The sequence below is a fragment of the Ceratotherium simum genome, chromosome 39, assembly GCF_057802395.1.
Source record: "Ceratotherium simum simum isolate JZ-2026a chromosome 39, ASM5780239v1, whole genome shotgun sequence".
NCBI classification, from domain to species: Eukaryota; Metazoa; Chordata; class Mammalia; order Perissodactyla; family Rhinocerotidae; genus Ceratotherium; species Ceratotherium simum.
The window spans coordinates 14,436,194-14,461,783 of record NC_141938.1 but is presented as its reverse complement, the minus strand read 5'-3'; the positions used below and the strand labels follow the sequence as shown (position 1 = coordinate 14,461,783).

Here is a 25,590-nt window from a genome sequence, read left to right as displayed (position 1 = left end):
GGTTTTGGCTAGAGCAATTAGGCAAGAAAAAGAAAATAAAAAGTATCCAAATTGGAAAAGAAGAAGTGAGACTCGGTGTTTGCATATGACATGATTCTATAAATAGAAAATCCTAAAGAATCCATCAAAAAACTGTTAGAAATAATCAACAACTACAGTACAGTTGCAGACTGCAAAATCATCTTTCAAAAGTCAGTTGCATTCCTATACTCTAATAAACTATCAGAAAAAGAACTCAAGAATACAATCCCATTTACAATCACAACAGAATAAAATATCTAGGAATAAATTTAACCAAGAAAGTGAAAGACCTATACACTGAAAACTATAAGACATTATTGAAAGAAATCAAAGATGACAGAAAGAAATGGACAGATAATCCATGCATATGGATTGGAAGAATAAACATAGTTAAAATGTCCATATTACCTAAAGCAACCTACAGATTTAATGCAACCCCAATCAGAATCCCAATGAAATTCTTCATGGCAATAAAAGAAAGATCCTAAAGTTTACAGGGAACAAAACACTATGAATAGCAAAAACAATCCTGAGAAAAAAGAACAAAGCCGGAGGCATCACAATCACTGACTTCAAAATATACTACAAAGCTATAGTAATCAAAACAGCATGGTTCTGGTACAAAAACAGATGCACAGATCAATGGAACAGAATTGAAAGCCCACAAATAAAACCACACATCTATGGACAGCTAATCTTCAACAAAGGAGCCAAGAACATACAATGGAGAAAGGAAAGTCACTTCAAGAAATGATGGAAAAACTGGACAGCCACATGCAAAAAAATGAAAGTAGACCATTATCTTACGCCATACACAAAACTTAACCCAAAATAGATTAAAGACTTGAAGATAGGACATGAAACCATGAAACTCCTAGAAGAAAATATAAGCAGTATACTCCGACATCGGTCTAAGAAGCATCTTTTTGAATATCATGTCTACTAAGGCATGGGAAACAAAAGAAAAAATAAACAAATGGGACTACATCAGACTAAAGAGCTTCTGCAAGGCAAAGGAAACCAGGAACAAAAGGAAAAGACAACCCACCAACTGGGAGAAAATATTTGTAAACCATACATCCGACAAGTGGTTAATCTCCAAAATATATAAAAAAATCATACAACACAACAACTAAAAACAAACAACCCAATCAAAAAATGGGCAGAGGATATGTATAGATATTTTTCCAAAGAAGATACACAAATGGCCAACAGGCACATGAAAAGATGTTCAACATCACTAATCATTAGGGAAATGGGAATCAAAATCAAAGAATACGCTACCCCACATTATGTTAAGAGAAATAAGCCAGAGAAAGACAAAGGTGGCATCATTTCACTCATATGTGGAAGATAAACACATGGACAAAGAGAACAGATTAGTGGTTACCAGAGGGGAAGGGGGTTGGCGGTGGGTAAATGAGGTAAAGGGGCACATGTATATGGTGATGGATAAAAATTAGACTATTGGTGGTGAACATGATGCAGTCTGGGTAATTACATATAAAAATGGAAAGCAATAAACCATACTACATTTATCATTTAGATGGCAGTGTGCTGTAAGAGAAAACTTGCTCAAACTGCCAAACATATTTACACTGTTGATTTCAGTCATGGAAGTATCCAGAAACTAGAAATGCAGCGTCACTGAGAGCTCTCAACAACGCAACCAGGAAGTAAGTTTCCTCCATTTGTGGTTTGGTGTTAAACCTGTCACGTTGGGGGCACGAAACAGGTCCACTATTAGAGAAAGATGCTCCCTAAAGAGTTCACGTGATTAGGAGAAGCCTTAGAGATGAAGGGGGCCCAGGATGAGACCGAGAGCGACAGCATGAAGTGGCCTGACAGACACCAAAGAGCTGTGGGAAAATGCATGGGACTGTGTGAACCTGAAAACCAGAGGGCCCAAGATGGGGGAGCCTGTGGGAAAGTCTGTGGAATCTGCTGCCTGAAAGGGAACTCACCTCAAACATGGGGTGTGGTTGGGGGTGCTCCAGATGGGCAGAGCCTGAAGTCAGAAAAGTGCTGTGACAGGCCCACCAGGTTCCCATGTATCTCTGTCTCCTGACAGGGCAGAAGATCTGACAGTCACGGCTTCCTCACTTCTGCTTTCCAAACCTCATGCATCTTCCTCTGCTCATGACCTTTACCTTACAACCACAAACAGAAGGACTCTGGGATACATGGTTTCCCCCCTTACCCAAGCTGGCAACACAATTCAGTAGAAGCATCTGGACACCAGCTCTCACCTTCAGGCCACAGCTCTCTCTTCTCAACTCAAGGCATCGTGTCCATTTCCAACCAAGATCAAGGACAATGAGCAGAGTCCAATTATGAACATAATCAGGTGGGCCTCTCCTCTCCCAAGATCTTTCCACAATCACTAATTTCTGTGAAGAACACAGATGTGGTATCCACTAACAACAACAAAATGTGGAAGATACATCTTTCAATGAAAAAGACTGAAAGGGAGGGTAGACACTGTGTTAAAACATTCCAGTATCTGCAGCAGTGGACCTTAAAAGAAAACGCAACAATACAGGTCTCATATCATGATCACATACTAGGAACATAAAGGAAAGAGAGAATCAAAAAACAGTTCATCTAACATTATATCAAGTTACACATAAATAAAAACAAAAAACAAGCACTTATCACCCCTGGAGCCAAAAGACATTGTAACGGAAATGAGACAAATTTAATATAACTGTGCAATTACTTAAAATCCAAGATAAGAGGGGCTGGCCCCAGGGCTTAGCAGTTAAGTAGCTACTGGCGGCCCGGGTCCGGATCCCAGGCGCACACTGACGCACTGCTTGTTCGGCCATGCTGAGGCGGCGTCCCACATACAGCAACTAAGAAAGATGTGCAAGTATGACATACAACTATCTACTGGGGCTTTGGGGAGCAAAAGGGAAAAAGAGGAGGAGGATTGGCAATAGATGGTAGCTCGGGGCCAGTCTTCCTCAGCAAAAAGGAAGATTGGCATGGATGTTAGCTCAGGGCTGATCTTCCTCACACACACACAAAAAAATCCAAGATAACAAAACATATATAACACAGATGAAGAGAACACAGACATATTTATTATCTTAAGTGTTTATATCAGCAACATGAACTAGAAATCAATACAATAGGGATCCGTATTAAGGATGAGGCATTTACAAAGGGAAAACCATATTTACAACAACTAAAAGATTTCTGTCCTGAGTTTTCATGTACAAAATAAATGAAGTGGTACACCTGAAGGTCTTCCCACAATCTTTTCATTTATAACATTTCTCTCTAGTGTATTTGCTCACGTCTACTACAACAACTTTTTGAGGGAGAGTAAAGGCTTTCCCCCAGAATTTGTAATCAGCATCTCTCTCCAGTGTGTGTTCTCATGTGTCCTTGCAGGTTTCTGGGACACCTGTGAGCTCTCCCACGTGACTGATGTTCATATGGTCTCCCCATTGTGTGTTCTCACATGTACTTGAAGGTTTGAGGGAAACCTGAAGGCTTTCCCACACTGCTTACATTCATAGGGCTTCTCCCCACTGTGTATCCTCACATGTCCTCGAAGGGAGGAGTGACAGGTGAAGGTTTTCCCACACTGCTGACATTCATAGGGTCTCTCCCCGGTGTGCGTTCTCGCATGTTCTCGTAGGGATAAGGAATAATTGAAAGCCTTCCCACACTCCTTACATTCATACGGTCTCTCCCCACTGTGTGTTCTCACATGATCTCGAAGGGCTGTGTGACGACTGAAGGCTTTCCCACATTGCTTACACTCATATGGTCTTTCCCCACTGTGGGTTCTCTCATGGACTTGAAGGAAGAAGTGATGACTGAAGGCTTTCCCACAGTGCTGGCACTCATAGGGTCTCTCCCCACTGTGCAGTCTCATGTGTACTTGCAGGGAGGCAGAAGAGCTGAAGGCTTTCCCACACTCCCCACATTCAAAGGGTTTCACTCCACTGTGTGTTCTCACATGCCTTTGAAAATGGTGAGACCTCATGAAAGCTTTCCCACATTGCTGACACTCATAGGGTCTCTCCCCACCATGCGTTCTCACATGTCGTTGAAGGGAGGAGTGACAACCAAAGGCTTTCCCACAGTGCTGACATGCATAAGGTTTCTCTTTATTATGAGTTCTCACATGTTGTGTAAGATACGAGTAATACATAAAGGCTTTATCACATACATTACACGTGTGGGTTTTCTGTCCATGGTGACCTCTCACACAACCCTGAAGGGATGAGAAGCAAGCGAAAGCTCTTCCACATTTCTTACACTCAAGAGATTTTTTACTACCCAGACTCTTCATGTTTCTCTTAGTTGCTCTCCCAGTATCCTGAGGTATTTTATAGGGTTTCTCTACAACGTCTGCTTCCACGTGAGGGCTCAGGCATGAGACACAACTGCATTGCTGCCAACATGCCTCACATGGATAAGGTTTGTGTCCAGTGTGAAATCTTTGCCAATTTTTACAGAGAGAACCATCCGTGAAGGCTTTTCCACACTTCATGCATTCATCAGGTTTAAATCCAGTTGGACACTTCTCATGCACAGGAAGATTTGTAGTCTGGTCCAGGGTTTCTACACAGTGATCACCTTCATTACTTTCACAGAGACTCTCCACCAAATGACTTCTGTTCAAAATAGGAAGCACACCATTAGGGATTGAGAATCATAAGTGACTTCTTTATTAAAGATTTTTTGATGGTCAGCAATGATTATTCTGACTCCATATTTGCTATTTTCAAACAGTGGGTGTGTTTTCTTCACTTTCTTCCTTGATACAAAGTGGAACAAGCTTATTGCTCTGACTGAGGGATCGAACAAAGCCATAACTTTCAGTGTTTATTAGATATGGGGTTTCCTGATCATTGTTTCCAGCTGAATTCTGTTTCAGATGCTCGATACATACATCACACTTACGAAAATCCCGTCCCACGAAAATTCTCTAAAGACACAATTGTTTAGCTAGATTTCTACTTTTTCTTTAATTTGAAGTCAGTCTAACACGCTGCTGAGACCCCTTCCTCCTGTGGGAATGCTACTCACCTCACTCGCCTCTCCTGGGTTTTGTGCTGACTTCCAATGTTATGAAACGTCCAGTTTTCTCCCAAAACAGACCAGGAATCATTTCTTGTGAATGTTACTCTTTTCTCTTCACTGGATATTTCATTCTCCAAAATATCACACTCAGGAACTGATCCACTGGTTTTACATTGAGTGCAACAATCTGCAACAACTGGTAGAATAATTTAATTTCTTCAGAAAGAAATGGTGGGATAAAGGGGAAAAAATAGGCCATATGTGATTTCTTTTCATAGACTGATCCAAAAATGTAAACAAATTTTATGAGAAAGAATGGACATGTGAGCAACGAAAAACTCTGAGGACCTCGGCTATCTGGGACGTTGGCAAGAGTAGAGGAAATGAGACAAAATAGCAGCCTGTTCACTAAGAAATACTTCAAAAGAGATGGAGAGTGATGTTGAGATAAATATCTTCAGAAAAGCAAAGTATAAGGGAACTGGCCGAAGGCACATCCACAAATGCGCCCTTTATGAGAGGAGATACAGAATGTCTTCCCCAGGGGGCGAAGATGGATGAAAAGTCAACAGGGAAGCAGGTAAATGACACACATCACCCTCTCAAACAGGGACCGTGTCATGTCTCTAATGGGCACATCCAAATATCATTCCCTCATACATAACCTATTCCTCCCAAGAGTGGTTGCTCTCCTGGTGTTCACAGGCACAGAGGCCCTAGAGGGAGACTTTCTCCATGGCCCCAGCTGCTATGGGAGATGGATGGTGTGTGCAGCTGCTGACTGCTCAAGGAAAAGAGCTCACCATGAGGCAGGATGGAGGGGAATAAACATTCCATGAGACAGGCCCATACTTTGTCTTCAAGACCAGTGATGATGGATAAGTGTGGGGTTAACTGTAGCAAAATTACCACATCAACTATGTGTTAACTACAGTGTAACTGTCACAGGGGTGAAAACCATAAAGCTCCCCCAAAGTGACAGTGAAGACTATATTCATGCTTATAAAATTAGGACACCTCAGACTTTTCATCAAGAGCAATAAAACGTCCATTTAATACATGAAATTTTGTTTTCATGGAGAAGCTATTTGACACTAGATGGTTCCATGAAAAGACTGTGTCTCTCTTTTCTTCCACATAGTCCCATTCCTTGGCCATCATAAGAAAGGACAAGTGTAACAAATATTTGTTCTGTAAAAGACTAAGGGGGCCGGACCCGTGGCGTAGCGGTTAAGTGCACACGCTCCGCTGCTGGCAGCCCGGGTTCAGATCCTGGGTGCGCACAGACGCACCGCTTGTCAGGCCATGCTGTGGCAGCGTCCCACATAAAGTGGAGGAAGATGGGCACAGATGCTACCCCAGGGCCAGTCTTCCTCAGCAAAAAGAGGAGGATTGGCATGGATGTTAGCTCAGGGCTGATCTTCCTTACAAAAAAAAAAAAGACTAAGTGAAGGCATGAAGCCATCCTCACCCACTGAGGCCAGGGTCCTGCAGGTCTCCAGCATCACATCTCTGTAGAGCTTCCTCTGAGCAGCATCCAGCAAAGCCCACTCCTCCTGGGTGAAGTTCACAGCCACATCTTCAAAGACCACCGAATCCTGAAACAGCCCACATACTCTATTTCAGCCAGGCCCCAATTTCAGCAGTGTGTGTGGGAGGATGAGAGTCAGGGACCTGGACTCAATTCCTAGGACTCCTGAGCTCACACTCTCATGGGAAATGACAATAAAGAAGCAAATCAAATGCAGTATGTTCAGTGATGGTAAAATGCTTGGAAAGCTGAAGCAAGTGTGACCACAACAACTGATATAGACTTATACATGCATGATTATAACAATTATTTTTCCTGAGCTACAGCAAATTCTGAGGTAAGGTAAAGACTGAAAAATGAAATCACCTTTCAGAGAACATAGCAACTGACAGTTGGATTGGTCAAAAGTTACACCCTTGTCAGCTCCGAGAACTGGAACCAGAACATCAGGATGTTGTGAACACTGAGATTTCCAGTGCTGCCTGAGCTCAACAATCTCTGCTTGGTGGCAACAGTGTTGAGGGGCCTGGACTCATCTATACATTCCAGCAGAGGCAGAGGCACGACCCCCTCCCAGGATGAGGTGGACACTGTGGGCATAGATATGGGCTAGAGCCTGGGGCCAGGCACACCTGATGAGTAAGAAGAGAGCCTGGTACCTGAGGAATCTGTCAAGCTGCAGGGCCTCTCAAATAAAGAACCGAGTGCTTGGAATTCGAGGAAAATGACCCAAAGAAGAGTCAGTGAAGGATCTGAAGGCAATAGAGCCAAAGGTGCCTTTAATAGAGGAAAAAAGAAATCACATTAATATCTTTAGAACAATATGTGACACCACACGCATAGAATAACAAGCAAACAATCATGAAATAAAAATCAGAGACTGTTTTAAAACAAATATTTTCAAAATCTAAAGAAAAATATCCCAACCTACATCAGCTACAAAGAAGGTCAGGCTACCTCACCTGGGGTAGCAACTGGAGTTTGCTAACCACATATTTCATAGCAGACTCGTATTCTCACTATATTTAAGAAACTCAGGGGGCCGGCCCCATGGCTTAGCAGTTAAGTGCGTGCGCTCCGCTGCTGGCGGCCCGGGTTCGGATCCCGGGCGCACACCGACGCACCACTTCTCTAGCCATGCTGAGGCCGTGTCCCACATACAGCAACTAGAAAGATGTGCAGCTATGACATACAACTATCTACTGGGGCTTTGGGGGAAAAAAAATAAATAAATAAAATCTTTAAAAAAAAAAAGAAATCAGATGATAACAGTAACCAAAAACACATATATGAAGACAAACAATACAATTTAATTACGGGCAAAGAATGTGAATAGACATTTCTCCAAAGAAATACAAGTGGCCAATAAGCACATGAAAAGATGCTAGACATCAGCCACCAGGGAAATGCAAACTGAAACTACAAGCAGACCCTCTTCACACCCTCGAGGATGGCTATAAGATGGACAAACAAGTGCTGGCGGGACGTGAAGAAGCTGGAACCCTCACACGTTGCTGATGGGAATGTAAATGGTGCAGCCACTTTGGAAGACAGTCTGGCAGGTCCTCAATGATGAACACAGACCTACCATATAACAGCAATTCCACTCCTAGGTATCCATCTACCCAAGAGAAGCAGAAACATCAACACAAAAAGGAATACACAGATATTCACAGCAGCGTGATTCATAATAGATGAAGCCTGTAAACAACTCAAAAGAACATCAAGTGATCTGGATAAGCCAAATGTGGAATATTCATACAACAGAGTATGATTGGCAATAAGAGGAATGAAGTCCTGGTCCACAGCACAAAATCAGTGAATCTTGAGAACACAGACAGGCTTCAGAAGAGAACACACAGAGTAAGATATCATGTATATGAAATGTACAGAACAAGCCAATCTACACAGATAGAAAGAAGATTAATAAATTGCCCGGAACCCAGGGAGGGGGTGGCTTGGAAGGAGGACTGACTGCCAGTAGATACAAGTTTTCTTTTGGGGTGATAAAAATGTTCGAAAATTAGATTATGGGGATGCAGAATTCTGTAAATATACTAAATACCATTAAGCTTTACACCTTAAATAAACTTTATGGTATATAAATTATCTCAATTACTGCTGTTCAAAAATACATTCAGACAAGCTAAACATATACCCTTCTTCAACTAATGGCAATTTTATTCAAAAACAACAGAATTGGGGCACATAAAAGTGTGGAAAAGGAACAAAATTACAGATGTTTCAGAGATTAAGCGGACTGAAGAGACATTAAAAACCACTTGTCAGAGAAGATATTTTAGATTACATGTAATGGGATAAATGTACAGACATCAGTAAACATACCTGAGATGAAGCAATGAACAGAACATCAGAGAACGTCTGTGCTCAATAAAGAAACCTAATCAGCAGATTCAAATATCCCCGCACTCTAAATGTAAATCTCAACTGGCTCATAGACCAGATACCACATATTCAAAAATCAGTGACTCCAAATTGTAGAAAGAAATTGCAGAGTATTACCAAGACCAGAATGGGACAATTCTAACAATACCCACACACAATGACATTCATATATATAAAGATAAAAGCCTTTTTAAAAGAAAATCTAACACATAAATGTATAAACAGCATAATGAGTCAAAACCAAGTTCATTTTATTCCACACAGGCAAGATGGATGAAATATTGATTCTTCAGTGAGGATAATTTGTCCCATTAGGGAAACAAGACACACAAACCATAGGCTTCCCCTCCACACCTGCTGAAGACACGCCTGTCTCCTGTCAGTGTTCATTAATGACAATACACTGACAGACTAGAAGGGAACACACATAGTCAGAAAAAAATGGTGTCTAAAGAAAACTACAGCCAACTTCCCATTTAACATGAAATATGAACACTGTCCCTCTGAGATCAGGAACAAGGAGGTGAGGACGCGCATATGTACAATTCTACGCACGTGAAGGCCGAGCCAGTGCAGCCACAGAAAACAAAGAATTGGTAAAGCATTTACAAAGGGAAAAAAGAAAATTTCATTATTAGCAGATAATAAGATTTAGTATTTAGAAATTCAAAAATCCTAAAGAGAGATTATGAAAACTTATAACTGGCTTAGCAAGTGTGTGGTGAAAAGTATAATATTTGAAAATCAATTTCATTTCTATACACAGTGACAGGAAGAAAAGGACATTCCAGGATACCATTTAGTCTGCTTCTCCCCAGGCTCCCAGGCACCCCACCTGCTGGGGCCAACAATCGTCAAGGCTGTGACAAGTACCAGCAAGGACCAGGAAATGGACTAGAAGTGTTACATTCTATTTCTAAAGGAGAAGGAAGTTTCTGGGAATTCAATCCAGTTTCCTTTCAATATGGGGCAAAAAATGGTGATCCCAAAGTCTGGTTAGTAGATTTCCTGGACAGAAACACAGCCCCAGACCCCACCTCCACGTGCAGCTGTAACACAGAGCATGTCAGCCAGGTTCCAGGAAGCACAGTGGTTCATCTTGGAGCCGCCACGACCTAGGTACTGTCTGAATCTGCCACGTCCCACTAATCCTGCGACTTCCATGAGCAATATCATCTGAGTTGAAACTCCTGACATGGCCCCATCAAGTAAGAGAAAAACAGCGAAGAACAACTTTCAGAAGCACAGATTCGTAAGCTGGCAGATAAAACAGATCAGCAAGGAGAGGATGGTGGGGCTGACGTAGTGAAGACTCGTACAGGAAACCTACAGTTTCTCATCTTCTGTGTTGGGAACAACCCAGCTCTTCCCTCCTGTGAGTTTCTTCCCTGTGCGTGTCTCCTGTACCTTCACGGAGAACACTTCACTTCTGACACTTCTGGTCACCAGTGTGTGAAGGTTTTCCCCACACCAAGCAATTCTCTGTGACACCAGCTGGGTGTCCTCCATGTTAACTCAATTCTGACACAATCTACCCAGAGCTAGTGTCAGATCCCACAGGTAAGGGCTCAGTCCCACAAGACTGCTCCCAATGCCCCCAAACACACACACACTTTGGGTGCCAACTGCATGCCCAGGCTGTCACCTGTGCTTCTGACCAACGGGCTACAGGTCAGACATTCCAATGACCCCCTCCTTGGGTTTGATTAATTTGCCAGAGAGGCTCACAGAACCCAGGGAAACATCGCTTATGTTCAGCAGTTTTGTTTTGTTTTGCTGAGGAAGATTAGCCCTGAGCTAACATCTGTGCCAATCCTCTTCTATTTTGTATGTGGGTTGCTGCCACAGCATGGCTGATGAGTGGTGTAGGTCCGCAGCTGGGATCCGAACCCTCAAACCTGGGCCACTGAAGCAGAGCGTGCTGAACTTAACCACTACACCACAGGCTGGCCCCTCAGCAGTTTATTAAAGGAAGTGATAAAGCAAACAAATGAACATCCAGATAGAAGGGATGAGTAGGGCCAGGTGTGCGGGAAGGGGTGGCGCTTCTTGCCCTCTCTGGGCACACCACCATCCCCATACCTCCACTTGTTCACCAACCTGGAAGCTCTCCACACCCCATACTATTGGGATTTTTATGGAGGCTTCATCACATAGGCAAGATGGATCATTAACTCCATTTTCAGCCCTTCTTCCTTCTTAGGAGAATGCAGGGGGCAGGGCTGTAAACTCCAAGCTTCTGATCATCCCTTGGTCTTCGCGGTGACCAGACCTCATCCAGGAGCCCACCCAGAGTCACCTCATTAGAACAAAAGACACTCCTATCACCCGGGAAATTCCAAGGGTGCCAGGAGTCCTGTCTCAGGAGCTGGGGGCAAACACCAGCACATACTTTCTATTATCTCACAAGCCTTCAACACAACTGGCTCTAAATGTGATGAATTGCGCTCTGACCTGGAGACAAGGAAAGAGTGTCATTTAAAAAGTAAAGTGGGTGTAAAATCCTTCATGACTCCTTCCTGGTAGGGAGGAGACTTTCTATAAATCACAATTCTTGGTATGTTTCTTAGGTAAAAAATGTTGTAAGCTGACAGTTCATGGAGAGATGTGGTTGTAGCAAACTATGTTCACACACCTGCCCTCATAAAAGGGGATCACGTCACCCTTAGTGCACTTTATGAAGCCTGCCGAGCTTTGAAAACACGCAAATACGAGGCATAATAATCAGTATTAATTTATAAGATCTCACTCTGGTGGATGTGATATTTTTTTAAAGGCGTATGAAGTCCTTTTCAAACTTTCATACCAATGGAGCAAACTACTGAGTGAACGATTATTCCACCCATGATCCACATTAATGGAGTTCTCATCTTAAATCAAGTCTCCATCTGGTCTTTCTCTTAATTGCTGAAGCAGAAATTGCCTCAAGGAAGCTTAAATACTGGTACTGGAACTTTATGCATAAATCTCTTTGTACTTTTTTTTTTCCCCCAAAAGTAAACTGCTCCTCTATTGTAAATACCTGTTTATATTTTCTCTTGGTGAGGTCAAGATGTGCTTGGTCATAAGCGCTTTCAAGGGCATGTGGGAGAGGAGAATATGAAAACAAATCTGCCTAATGACTTGAGAAGTGCTGGTTCCTATTTAACACACGTCTCTGCTGCATACACCAGGATGGGAGTAAAAGATGTCTTAACATGATTTTTATATTTCTGGAGACAATGCCTTTAATAAATTCCCATTAATCTTCTATTGTGTGTTTTCAGTTGTTTGATAACTGAGGCCTTCTAAATGGAGCAACATAAAACTACATTTCAAGTCTTATTTCATGTCAAGTATTCAAATGCATTTCTCACTTGGAGCTTTTTGTAATAATAGACATAGAAATCTAACGCAGAACTGTAGTACATGCGTGATTTTTTTAAATCATTAATACAAGAAACTAATGGTATAATTTTATCAGGAAAAGAATATTCTAACAAAAGAAAACATTTGCCTTTATTCATAGCTCAAGTGATTTTGTATGTCACATCCAAAAAGATTTCTATGAAGATAATCACACAGATTTTTAGTAAGATTCCAGAACACAAACTCACAAAAATAAATCTCAGCATATTCTGAATCACTCGAAACAAGCTTTGAAAAGTACATTTTTAAAATAGCCTTTTTAAACATAGACTTTTAAAACGAATTGCTATTAGAACTAATTTTCTTTGTCCTAAAATATGTCTAAATGAAGGATACAAAATGACTCAATGGAAAAACTCCAAAACATCATTAAATGGGAACACAGTGGAATGAAATAAATGGAGAGACGGCGCATGTCCTCAGAAAGGAGACCGTGATATCTGCTCTTCCAACAGGTCAAGAGTTTTTAGAAAATTCCATTAAATCTACAACCAAGTTTGCTTTTGTTTTGTTTGAAGTTAAGAAAAACTACTTCTAAAAACTGAAATGGAAGATAAATTTCTAAGAATAGCTGACATTTTCTATAGAACAAGGTAGTAACAAGGTGGTGGGATTTTCACCACCTTGTCAAAGCTTTTTTTTTTTTTGGTGAGAAAGATTAGCCCTGAAGTAACATTTGTTGCCAATCCTCCTCTTTTTGCTGAGGAAGATTGGCCCTGGGCTAAGATCCGTGCCCATCTTCCTCCACTTTATATGGGACGCCGCCACAGCATGGCTTGATAAGTGATGCGAAGGTCCACGCCCAGGATGTGGACCTGTGAGCCCTGGGCCGCTGAAGTGGAGTGCACGAACTTCACCGCCATGCCACTGGACTGGCCCAAGATCAAAGCTTTTTAAACCACAGTGATTAGGACAGGACCACTTGAACCAGGCCCCTCGTGATGTTGGCAAGTGGATCTGCCCCAAAGCAGGCAGTGCTGGGCAGCGGTACAGACGGTGACACTTTGACACATGGGGCAGTGACGAATGGTTATCTACAGGGGACTAAGGGATCGTTTTCCTTATTAACCTCATGTACAATAACCAACTCACCATAGACTTAACTGTGAGAGACGAAGTAGGACACTGAGAAGAAGCTACAGGCAATCACATTTATGACTTGAGAGTCGGGAGAGTTTTCTTATATAAGAAAAAAAGAGAAAGCTGCAAAAAAAGAGACTCAGAAATTCAAGTCTATTAAAGTAAGAAGAGTCCATCAACGTGTAGACTACAGAGAGAGAAATAATACACCACTATCTGGGAGAAAATATTTGCAATACCTAGAAATGAAAAAGGATGACTGTCCAGACCATGGAAAGAAAACATAAGAAATCGGTAACACAAATGAATTAGAGGGGAGGACATGACTGAAATCTCTGACGAGAGATGAAATGTCACAGGAGAAATGCCCCACAATTATTCTCCAACATGTAAAAAGTTTATGACCCATTTGAGTTGGAGATACAAACAAGAATGACCACAGCAGCATTGACAATAAAAGGAAAAAATAAACTTGAGACAACCCAGGGCCCCCAAGGACTGGAATGGTGAGGTAACTGGGTGACGGGAGCTCAGACACCAGCATGTGTGACACAGACTGGGGCTGAGGAACCACAGAGAACCTTCCGTGTGACATCGACGCTCTATCCTGGTAACCTTCACTCACTGCACATTCCACAGAGGAGGATCACACAGAGCACCGCTGGGGGATGAAGGACAGACCTAAAGCTGCAGAGAGCAACACAGAGAACCAGGAGCGGGTCACCCCAGGGCAGCAGCTGGGAGACGCCACCAACCAACCAAGAACACACAAACCTTACACCTTCACATAGTGGGGCAGCAGTCTGAGTGCTCGAGCGCCCTGGGGCCACCCGGCAGCAGGCCCGTCAGGAGACGGGAAGATGAGCCCAGCGTGAGCCCACTCAGACCAGCACCCGCGCCACAGCCCACACGGCCACCCGAAGGCACAAGGTGGAACCTGACCCTGAGCTGGGGGCCCGGCCCCCCTGCTGAGAGGGAGCCAGGGTGGCCCCTCCCAGGGAAGGACTGAGGGGACCCTGAGACCCCTGGGGACTGAACTCCGCAGCTGCACACACCCTGCTCCCCCTCCTCAGTGTGGAAAAGCCCCCCTTCAGGCCTCAATTCTCCCCAGGGAGGAGACGCTCAGATCACGTTCTGACCCGTATAAACTCGCACTCCATAAACCCTTCCAGCAGCAGATGAACCCAAGGAGCCTCCCCAAGTCTGACCTTCACAGACTCACTCAGTTTGCACACACCACACTTCACTCCACCCACTCTATGGAGGATGCAAAACCGACCCTCAGGACACAGCCCCAGGGCAGCCCCACCCCGCCCCCAGCACCTCTGCAGGGGGGTCTCCCTGCCCCTGCTCTGTGGCTGCTCTCAGCACCAACAGCTCCTTCTGCGGTAGTTCTGGGGGTGGAGTCACCTGCAGGGGGGAAGCCCAGCAAGACCCCACTGCCCCTTCCTTCACCTCCCACGCAGGATTAGCTTTAGGGGCAGCTTGTCCCCAGCCCAGGAGATGCACCTGCTCCAAGACCCCAGGATCGTTTAAATGAGACACAGACCCATCCCAGTGTGTGGATGAGAACCCACAGAATCCCTCCTTCCCACTGTGTCAAGAATACAGCAGGGGAGGGGAATTCTAGGGCACTTTTATGGTTTAAGTAACTGGTCACTGCTTATCCCTTTCAGAAAACAGATACCAGTTCACTGCTGTCCTCATGAGAACAAATTGTAAATCAAGGAACCAGCATTGAACACGTCTCAGTTTCACAGGTCACATTTCACAGAATTTGCACCAATCTCTGACGACCAGCTAGTCACAGGACATGGGACAGGATCACACAGCGTCACAAACTCTGCACCCTGCACGGCAGAGTCACTACGAGTTTTATGAACCTCCTTAACCCATGACGCCCCCCACCTGCCTGAAGGAGTGGGACCCCGTGCACTTTCCCCACAATTCTCCTGGGAGAGAGGACGTTCTCTGTACTGAGACACTCTCCGCAGCCGCATGTCTGGAATGCCCCGGAAAAACACGAGTCAGCAGAACAGGGCAGAGACCTGAGACACTGACACCCCCACTACGGGGAAGAGAATCCAGTGACTTCACATCTGCTGAACCTGAGGCTGGACTAAGAGAAAGCTATTCGTGCAGGGAGGGACACAGAGGGGGCAGCTCACAGGTGTCAGGTGACAATGCGGAATCCTCCCTGAGCCCTGGGCTCCTGGAAACATCCAGGGAAGGTGAAAGGAAGCCCCCCACCCCCACCCCTAAGACTCACATGCAAGCCCCCCTTGTTTATCCAGGACAAGGCCAGACACAGACCCCTCAAATCTCCATTCTGTGTCTTGTCAATGATTAGCTGAACTGCTCGTCCACTGACAAGCAGGACAAATAACAAGCAGAACGAATGCGCGTTGGCCCCACTGGCTCAGCCTCTCTCCCCCCGCAGACCCCTGAGCTGCGGCCGCCCTCAGCCTGGTCAGCAGACAGCCCCTCCCAGGACAGGCTGGGCTCAGGGACCTGCCAGCCCAACATCACGCCTGCTTCTCCTGTTTGGTTACTCTTCTCTATACAAGAGAAACTCTTTGCCCAACTCTGGAGACGTTTGCAGATCTTATTAGGGTCAGAGCGGCACCCCCTCCACCCCGACTGCAGAGCCCCCGCCCCCGGGGCACAGTCCCTTCTCCCCGCCCCCTGCAGGAATTCTGCTCTATGAAAGTCTCTCTGAGTTCAGATTTTTTATTTGCCACAGCCTTGACCAAGTGTTCACAATCGCCCATTTCTCACCCAGATGTGTCTCAGCACTCTCTCCTCCCCTGGGTCCCCAGCTCCCCCCACAATGGAACAAGCACTGAGATGCACAAGAGCCCTGTGGACCTGAGCCCGCGATGCGCTGACCACAGGGCCCCATCCTGTCAAACAGCCTTCCTGCTCCCCTCTGTCCCCAGTGGAGAAAAGCCTCTTTCTTTTAGGGTCGGACCTGGGGGCCCTCCCTGTCCCCGTCCCCCAGTCTCCGGAGCAGAGTCTCCTCCCCCAGTCCAGATGGGCCTCACCTGTCAGGTCCAGGGCAGGGCCCCGGTGCAGCCGCCCCACCGCCCCCGCCCTGACTGCCCGGCTGGGGTCGTCCCTCCTCCTTGGACCCCCGCCCGGCCAACTACTCAGGTGGGACCCATGACGCCCACGCGGGGCCAGGACAGGACGCCAGGACCTGAGACCGGGAACCAGGCAAGGAAAGGGTTACTGAGGATCTGATTAATAACTAACATGGCCTGTCAAATGTTTGCCAGAAAGAGAAACTAAATCTTCTGTTCTTCAGAAGCTTATGTCCCCGTTTAGCAGATGTTGCCATCTTGGAGAGAAAGTTGCACACTTGCAGCAAAACTTCTGCAAAGGGCTCCAGCCCCTATGGCCCAATAGTTTCCTTGAACTTGTTATGTAGGGGCCTTCTTACCCAATGCACATGCGCCCTGAGGGAGGGCAGTTGTTACACAGTTGTAACAAATCCACCTGTTACCCCCCCCCCTTGTGTATAAAGTCTCCACTGGCACCGAGCAGGGGTGACACTGCTTTGGGGAAGTACCCCAGCTGGTCTCCATGCTTGTGCGAGCAATAAACCTTTTCTTCACCTACCTGGGCCTTGGTCATGCTTTTCGGCTCTGCACCCACTGAGAGATGAACCCACTGAGTTTGGTTACAAATTTGGCAACCCAGATGTCATCTCCTCTGAAGCCTGGTATCCTTGTCACTCAGCCTCCAACAGGGGAAGCAATGGGCAGCCGCAGCTCACTCAGGCTAAGTCCCCTAGGCCGCTGGTGAGCGGGTGAAGGGCAAAGCGTGAAGGGAGAGGTTCCTCTGGGCACCAGACTCGCCGGCCCTGCACTGCCCCTGCCTCGAACAGACTCAGAGCTGCACAGGACCGTCTTGTTCGGGAATTCTCCTGGAGCAGGGAGTGGTACCGGACCCACGAGGCAGCTAAGAGTCTCTCTGAATTGGGTGAAGAACGGTGTTGGGTATAACCAGATTTCTGGTTCCCAGGTTTGGTTTCTGTTTTGGTTGAACCAGCTAAGCTCTGGGAGATTCCGAGACATCTCCCTCCTGCCGCAACAGACGCCTGATCAACAAAAACCTCCATGACCTCGGAAGAGCCCTCCACAGGTAGCTCCGAGCTCTGGGACGGGAGGCTCCGCTGTACATCCCTGACCCGTGTGTGTGTGTGTGTGTGTGTGTGTGTGTGTGTGTGTGTGTGTGTGTGTGTGATGGTGCTGGAGAGTGCTCATAGTGGTAGGAGAGTATTGGAATTCCATCTAGGTGAGAACTGTAGGATTTGTGTACTTACTAACCATTACTAACTACCCCTTAGGAACTAGAAACAGACCTGTGAGGCCGGCACGGGCAATGCAGCGTCCACACGGAAGGAGAGCCCATGGGGCGCCTCCTCTGTCATCGGCAGTTGTTTGACTGTACTCCCACGACCCAGAAGAGAATGACGTTCTTTGGTAATACACCTTGGCCCCAATATAACTGGGGAAACCAGGAAAGGCGGCCAGAAAATAGGTTGCTGAAATATAATATCATCTTACAGTTGGCCTGTGTATGCAGGAGGGAAGGGAAACGGGCAGAAGTTCACTACATACAATGCTTTATAGCTTTATATCAAAAATAGGGACTCTGCAATAATACAAATTGACCCAATTTAAGACCAAACCTGGAGGCCGGCCCCGTGGCTTAGCAGTTAAGTGCATGCGCTCCGCTGCTGGCGGCCCGGGTTCGGATCCCGGGCATGCACCGACACACTGCTTGTCCAGCCATGCTGAGGCCACATCCTACATACAGCAACTAGAAGGATGTGCAACTATGACATACAACTATCTACTGCGGCTTTGGGGAGAAAAAGGGGAAAAAAAAAAACACAAAAAAACACCACATCTTCTGCCCCAAAAGGGAATACTTTCCCGGTGCTAGAAAGCCCTCCAGATGACGAGGACCTGTTCTGTCCCACTAGGAGATGGGCCGGGGAAGCCATGCCACCTGCTCCCCTCACCCTGGATCCAACGGGACCCATATGGCAGCCTCCTCTTACCCTCCTAGTCAGAGGTCTGTCCCTAAGAGGCCACACCCATTCACTGCTGATCCTAAACCTCTCCCCCTCCCTTGCCCGACAACAGTACCAGACACGGGACGTGCCACAATCCAGGGAAAAGTGGAATTTTTCCCTTATGCCAGGTCCCTGGTGGGGAGGGGAACCTCATAAACGTGCATGTGCCTTTCACCACCTCCGACCTTTCCGGCTGGAAGGCACATTCTCAGGGTCTGCGGCGGACCCTGGAGAGTTCCTTAATTTAATGAGGGTCTATTCTCCACTCGTAACCCCACTGGGGCTGATGTACAGACTCTCCTGTCGGCCCTCCTGACCACAGAAGAGGCAGCAGTTCTAGCCCGAAAAGAGGCAGATCAACAGCATGCCAGTCAGCCCCATCCCCAGATCTGGGGGCCGGCTGAGCAGCTGGTGCCCGCCACAGATCCGGACTGAGCGGGGGACAAGGCAGCCTTACAGCACGACAGAAATATGCTCTTGTAGGGGATGCAGGCCCCAGGAAAACCTGGTGTAAACTGGAATAAATTAATGGGAATTCAGCAAAGGCCAGATGAGAATCCGTCAGCCTTTATGTAAAGACCGAGGGAATGCCTTCAAAACTATACCCCCTGGAGCCCTGATGGTGAAGGCAGCCAAATAGCGCTGGGAACCTATTTCACAGCTCAGAGCACCTCCCATCTGGAGGAAACTCCAGAAACTGGCCACTGGTCCTGAGACCAGCCCCTCCCAGTCGGTGGAGATCGCCTTCAAGGTTTTCCACAACCGAGATGTGGCAGGAGAGAAAAAGGCAGAGAAGAAGATGGAAAAGCAAGCCTCCCTGTTAGCAGTGGTGCTGTAGTCTGTCCCAGTAACCTGGGAGAAAGGAAGAAGTCACCACAGGTGACTGCCCCCAGTTCCCAACATGGGACCAAAAGGGTGCCCCGAGGGCCCGGGGCCTAGTCAATGTGCCTACTGCAGGCAGGAGGGACACCGGAAGAGGGAACGCCCGCACCGCCCCCAGAGGAAGAAGGGGCCAGAGAAGTCCAACTCCTTCCAGCTAACCCTGACAGGAGAGGACGATACCGCATCCCGAGGCTGGCCGCCGTGCCTGTGGACGGTGGCAGCCACCTGCCTGTTAATAGGCAGAAAAACTCACCATGGGACAGTCTCTATGTGGACCCCACGTCAGGTTTTGAGTGTTTGGGAAATGAGAGGACCCCACGGGCTCACGAGTGGCAGAATGTTGCAGTATCAGGTGACACTGCTGGACACCCCTCAGCTCCTCTTAAAGCCTTGCCAGGTCCTGAATCCGGCCGCCTTGCTTCCTGTATCACAGGAGCCTCTGGTGCGTGACCGCTCTGAGCTGCTGGGTCAGGTGTATTCAAGCAGGAGAGTGCTCCAGGGTGACCCTGGGCAGATGCAGAGAAGGCGTGGTTTGCGGATGGACGCAGCGCCGTGGTCGATGGTTAGCGCCGAGCAGGCTACGCCGTGGTCTCCCTCCACACCACCACGCCACGGCAGAAGCAAGGGCGCTCTCCCCGGGAACATCAGCACCAAAGACAGAACTCACCACCCTGACAAGAGCGTCAGAATTAGGGACAGGGAAAATGGGGACTATCTGTACTGATTCCACATATGCCTGCTCTGTTATCCATGCTCACGGGGCCATTTGGAAGGAAAGAGGCCTACTGTCAGCTGAGAGTCAGGAAATTAAATATGGAAGGGAAATTCTCAGGCTGCTTTCACTGACCCAAAGGACGCTGAGGTTGTGCACGGCAAAGGCCATCAGAAGGGGGACTCAGAAAAGACCAAGGGAAATCATTTGCCTGATGTAACTGCCAAACGAGCAGCCTCCCAAAGAGGGCCTCATTCCCTCTTACTCTATCAATTCATCACCAAGTACACCCCAGAAGAAACAGAGACAGCTAAGAGGGCTGGCTTCCAGAGGTCTCCTGCCTCAGGGGGCTGGATGATGGACAGTAAAGGAAAGGTCTGGTTACCTAGAAACACAGCCTGGGGTATAATTAAGTTCGCTCGCAGCTCCACTCACCATGGAAAGGAAACCTTGCACAACTGGCTCCTGGGCACAGTGAGAACCCCGGGTTTAGAGGAGATAATAGACAGGCTAACGGAGCACTGTGTACACTGCCAAGAAAATAATGCGCACAGCAGGCCACCAATACCCACTCTAGAGAGAGCCGTGCTGTCCAGGGGACCCCGCCGGGGAGGACTGGCAGGCGGACCTCACGGTTACGCCAACTGCCCCAGGAGGATTCAGGGGTCTCTGGGGTTTTGTGGACGCCTCTACTGGGTGGGTGGAAGCCTCTCCTTGTACACAGAAAAGGCAGCGGAAGTGATGAAGGAGATCCTCCTAAGGTCTGGACCGCCTATGTCAGTCCAAAGTGACAACGGCCCTGCCTTCATGTCAAAGGTAGGTGCCAGGGGTTCTCAAACACTGGGAACACGATGGAAGCTGGACGCGGCCTGGAGACCTCAGTCTTCGGGGAAAACTGAAAGAACCAACCGCACCCTGAAGGTCACTCTGGCCAAACTCTGCCAAGAGGCAGAGGACAACCGGCTGACGCTCTCGCCATTGCCCTGACCCGCATCCGGGCTGCTCCTAGAGGACAGCTTAAGCCGAGCCCTTCTGAGATGTTGTACAGAAGGGCCTTTCCAGGGGATAATGGGTCAATAAGGCACCCTGATGAAGAGGTCGGATCAGCTGTAAAGCACATCGTTAACGTGGGGCAGGTAACGTCTCCCCGTCATCAACATGTCAGTCTGAGTCCGCCTTCTCCTCCAGGAATAAAGCTTCATCCCTGTGAGCCAGGGGGACGGGTGGACTTGAAATCCCAGAAGTCTGGGTCCCCCGGACCAGCCTAAGCCCGTTTGGACAGGACCTTACCTGGTCTTACTAACTGCTCCCTCTTCTCTTCGACTGCAAGGCTGAACCCCTGGACCCAGCACGCTCGGGTTATAGAAGCTCAAGAGCTGGAAACTGTCACTGTTCCCACCCACTCCTACTCCTGCGAACCAGTATCAGACTTGACGCTCCTGCCCAGGGAGGGAGCCCAGGACCCAGGGATGAGTAACGCCTGAGTCTCCAGCTCATACCATAGCGTGCATCCTTGTCCACCTTTACCCACAAAGGGCTCTAACCCAGACCCCTTAATTCCCCGGGGGACTGGTGCAATAGTAAACCTTTCTAGAATCACAGTCAAAGGTAATGGATTATCCCAATGTGGATATACCATAGGCACCCTGAAACCAAAAGTGGATTGCCTGTCGCATACCTCATACCCTCGGAACCCAACATTAGCCTCTGTGAAGGGCCCCCAAAGGCTTTTAGTGGACCCCCTTCTATTGCGGTAGAGTTGGGCTTCTCAGATATAAGCCTAAAATGTTTGAATCTCACCCCAGTAACAAATCTCACTAGCCATGAGGGGGTAACGTATCTGAACTGCTCTTCTATCAGTGACACCTGTCACCACTGCTCTGCAGCAAAGTGCAACATTAACCGATCCTCCACATACCCATCACTTTCAGTATTACCCAATCCTCCAGCCCCAATGACACTCACTGGTGCCCTAAAACTGAAAGGCATATAAAAAGCCTGAAGGAAAAGTTTCTAAACCAATGCAAGTTCTGCACAGGAACACAAAAGCAAAAGCCCCTTGGATACTGGGGGCTTACTTATCTGTCTCCTCGGGCAGCTGGAAGGGTACCCACAGGCCCCATAAAACACAACTTCACTCATGGGGGACCGTTATCTCCCAGTTGCACAGACAGTGCTCCCAGCCGGAGCATTCCATTACTCAACTGGTTTAACAGCACCACGCCCCGATGGGTCCGTGCACCCCCGGGATACATCTTCCTCCACAGCTCCCTATCATCCCCCTTCTGCTGTCTTCCTTTTCCCACTGCTTACAATAGCCCACCTGTGCTCAGATAACGTACAAGACGTGGAACAATGTACAATGGGAACGACAGGTCCCACAGGTATAACAATATACAACCACACCCAACACCGTCCCAGGGAGAAAAGGGCTATTGGATGGATCCTGGCAGGAAACAGATTAACAGTAGGACTGGCCACACCCTGGGGAGGATGCATATACCATGAAGGGACTCTAAAGAACCTAACTAAACCTCTTGAAATATTGGCCAGTAATGCAAGAAAAGCACTCCACAATATACGAGAACCCTTCAAACTGTAACCAAACTCAACCGGCTCGTCTCTTGGTGAGTGCAGAGCTGAAAAGCACAACCAAGACTGAAGTGGGTGAAGAAAAAGGTTTACTGCTTGCACAAGCAATGGAGAACATGGGGATAGGTCCCAAAGCAGTGCTGTCATCACCCCCCCACCCAGCCTAGTGCTGGTGGAGACTTTACACACAAGAGTGAGAGGAGGGGCTGGCCCGGTGGCGTAGTGGTTAGGTTCACACATTCTGCTTTGGCGGCCTGGGGTTCACTGGTTTGGATGCTGGGCATGGACCTACTCATCACTCATCAAGCCATGCTGAGGCGGTATCCCACATAGAAGAACTAGAAGGACCTACAACTAGGATATACAACTATGTACCAGGGCTTTGGGGAGAAAAAACAAAAAGAGAAAGATTGGCAACAGATGTTAGCTCAGGGCATATCTTCCTCAAAAAAAGGAATGGAGAGGATATGTTACCACTGTGAAACAACTGGGCCTCATCAGGGCACACAGCCAGGCTATTACATAAGGAGTTCATGGTACCATTACCTAAGGAAGTCAGCGTAACAGACTATTACATAACAGAGTCAATGCAACATCTGCAAAAACGGGGACATCAACCTCTGAAAAACAGCACATTTCATTTTCTCCTTGTCTGGAAAACATGTGACAGACTGTGTTAGTTATTGATCAGATTCTCAGTAACCCTTTCCTTGCCCGGTTCCCGCTCCCAGATTCACTAGCTAATGTGGTGCTGGATACACAAGGACCTTAGATTTCCTCCTGGCTGAGCAAGGAGGTGTATGCGCCATGATTAATGCTTCCTACTGTACATGGGTGAATACTCCACGGCGAGTTGAGGTGAATATTAAGAAAATCTTTCACCAAGCTACGTGGCTACACACCTTTAACCAGAAAGGGAGTACAGCTACTGAGGTATGGGACACTGTAAAAAGGGCCATCTCCTCTCTAACCTGGTTCTCGCCTTTGATAGGCCCCCTTTTACTTCTGTTATTATTAATTTTTGGCCCGTGCATCTTGAATATACTAGTTAAGTTTGTTAGCTCTCTGTTGGAACAATTCAAGTTAAAATGATGCTTCTGGCGTGGTACCAACCATTGCAAAACTCCTCACATAGCCCTGAAACTTATCTTAGCCTGGCAGAACAAGAGTGTTACTCCTCTAAGTCCCCTGATAACGACCTCCATCAGCAGGCAGCAGTTACAGAAGACTGAATGCCTCATCCTGAAGAATGAGGAAGAGAATATCTCATGGGGGGATTTGTGACCAGAAAACCAGGCAAGGAAAGGGTTACTGAGAATCTGATCAATAACTAACACAGTCTGTCAAATGTTTTCCAGACAAGGGGGAAACTAAATGTTCTGTTTTTCAGAAGTTGATGTTCCCGTTTTGCAGATGTTGCCATCTTGCAGAAGAAACTTCCACGCCTGCAGCAAAACCCCTGCAAACGGCTCCAGCCCCAAGCAACTAAAAGTTACCTTGAACTCCTTACGAAATGGCATTATGTAACGGCATGTTCCTTAACTCGTTATATACGGGCCTGCTTACCCGCTGCACGTGCGCCCTGACTGAGCACAGTCGTTACACACTTGTAACAAGTACACCCGTTACCCCCTGCACTCTCCTGTGTCAAGTCTGCACAGGCACTGAGCTGGGGGGACACTGCCCTGGGGGCTGTCCCCGGTGTTCACTGCTCCTGCCAGCAATAAACCTTCCCTTCACCCACTTCAGCCTTGGCTGTGCTTTCCAGCTCCACGCTCAGCAAGAAACGAGCCCCCTGAGTTCGGTTACACTTGCCCAGCGGGGAAAAGCCCTTTTCCGGGGGTCGGCGCTGGAGGACCTGAGACCCGCCCGGCCCCCGGTCTCCGGAGCAGAGTCTCCTCCCCCAGGCCGCACGGCCTCCCCCGTCAGGTCCAGGGCGGGGCCCCCGCGCCGCCCCCCACCGCCCCCGCCCTGACCGCCCGGGGGGGGCGTCCCTCCCCCTCGACCCCGCCCGGCCAAGAACCGGGGACCCGGACCCCACGCGGGGCCGGGACGGGAGCCGGGACCCTCCCCGCGGCCGAGGGCGGGGACTCGGGGGGGGGGGGCGAGGGGCGCGGGGAGACCCGGGCCCGCAGCTGCTTCCAGCCGGTTCCGGCCGGTTCGCACCAGCCCGGCCCGGCCCGCGCACTCACCATCTCCGCCCGCTCCGGAGCCTCCGGGCGTCCTCCCCGCGGCCCCGGCAGGTGACAGCGACGGGGACGGGACACCTGGGGCCGCGCGGGGCAGGTGCGCGCGGGGACGCGGGCGGATGGGAGCGACGTCCAGGCGGGTGCGAGCGCGCCCGCCCCCGGCTCTGATTGGACGGGACTCCGGGAACCTACGTCCTGATTGGCCGGTGCTCCTGGCACTCCCCGTCTGGTGATCCGGATTGGACAGTGAGGCCCGGGCGTGCCTCATTGGTTCCTGGGCACCGCGCTGAGGCCCTGGATTAAATTTAGCCAAGAACCCGCCCCCTGCATCTTGAGTGACAGGCGTCCAGACACCGTAGCTGACCCGCCCGCCTGGGACGTGGGCTCCGAGCAGAACCGGCCCAGGACGGGTAGATCCGGGGTCGGCCTGAACCTCGGCGGCGCCGCCTCTGTCCTCTTCCCGGCCCGGGAAGGTCAGACTACACTCCCCGCGGGGCCACAGTGGATGTGTGCTCTGTGTTTACTAACAAAGACCCGAGTGACGTCACCGCGTGCAGGGCAGGGTCGGCTCTGATTCCACAGGTGACCTTTGACACAGGAGGCCACTCCCTCCCCCCCAACTTCTGGGACTTGGGGTCAG

General features: G+C 48.2%; 1 protein-coding gene across 1 annotated transcript; it reads right to left on the bottom strand.

Moving 5' to 3' along the window:
* Positions 1-3,368: 3,368 nt before the first annotated feature.
* On the bottom strand, positions 3,369-25,072 carry LOC101404606 (uncharacterized). Its single transcript, XM_087425774.1, has 4 exons — positions 24,954-25,072; positions 6,536-6,662; positions 5,071-5,260; positions 3,369-4,655 (listed from the first exon to the last, which is right to left on the bottom strand). Exons 1-4 carry the CDS (start codon positions 24,954-24,956, stop codon positions 3,461-3,463), a joined length of 1,515 nt encoding a protein of 504 aa, XP_087281900.1. The 5' UTR covers positions 24,957-25,072; the 3' UTR covers positions 3,369-3,460.
* Between the last annotated feature and the right edge of the window lie 518 nt (positions 25,073-25,590).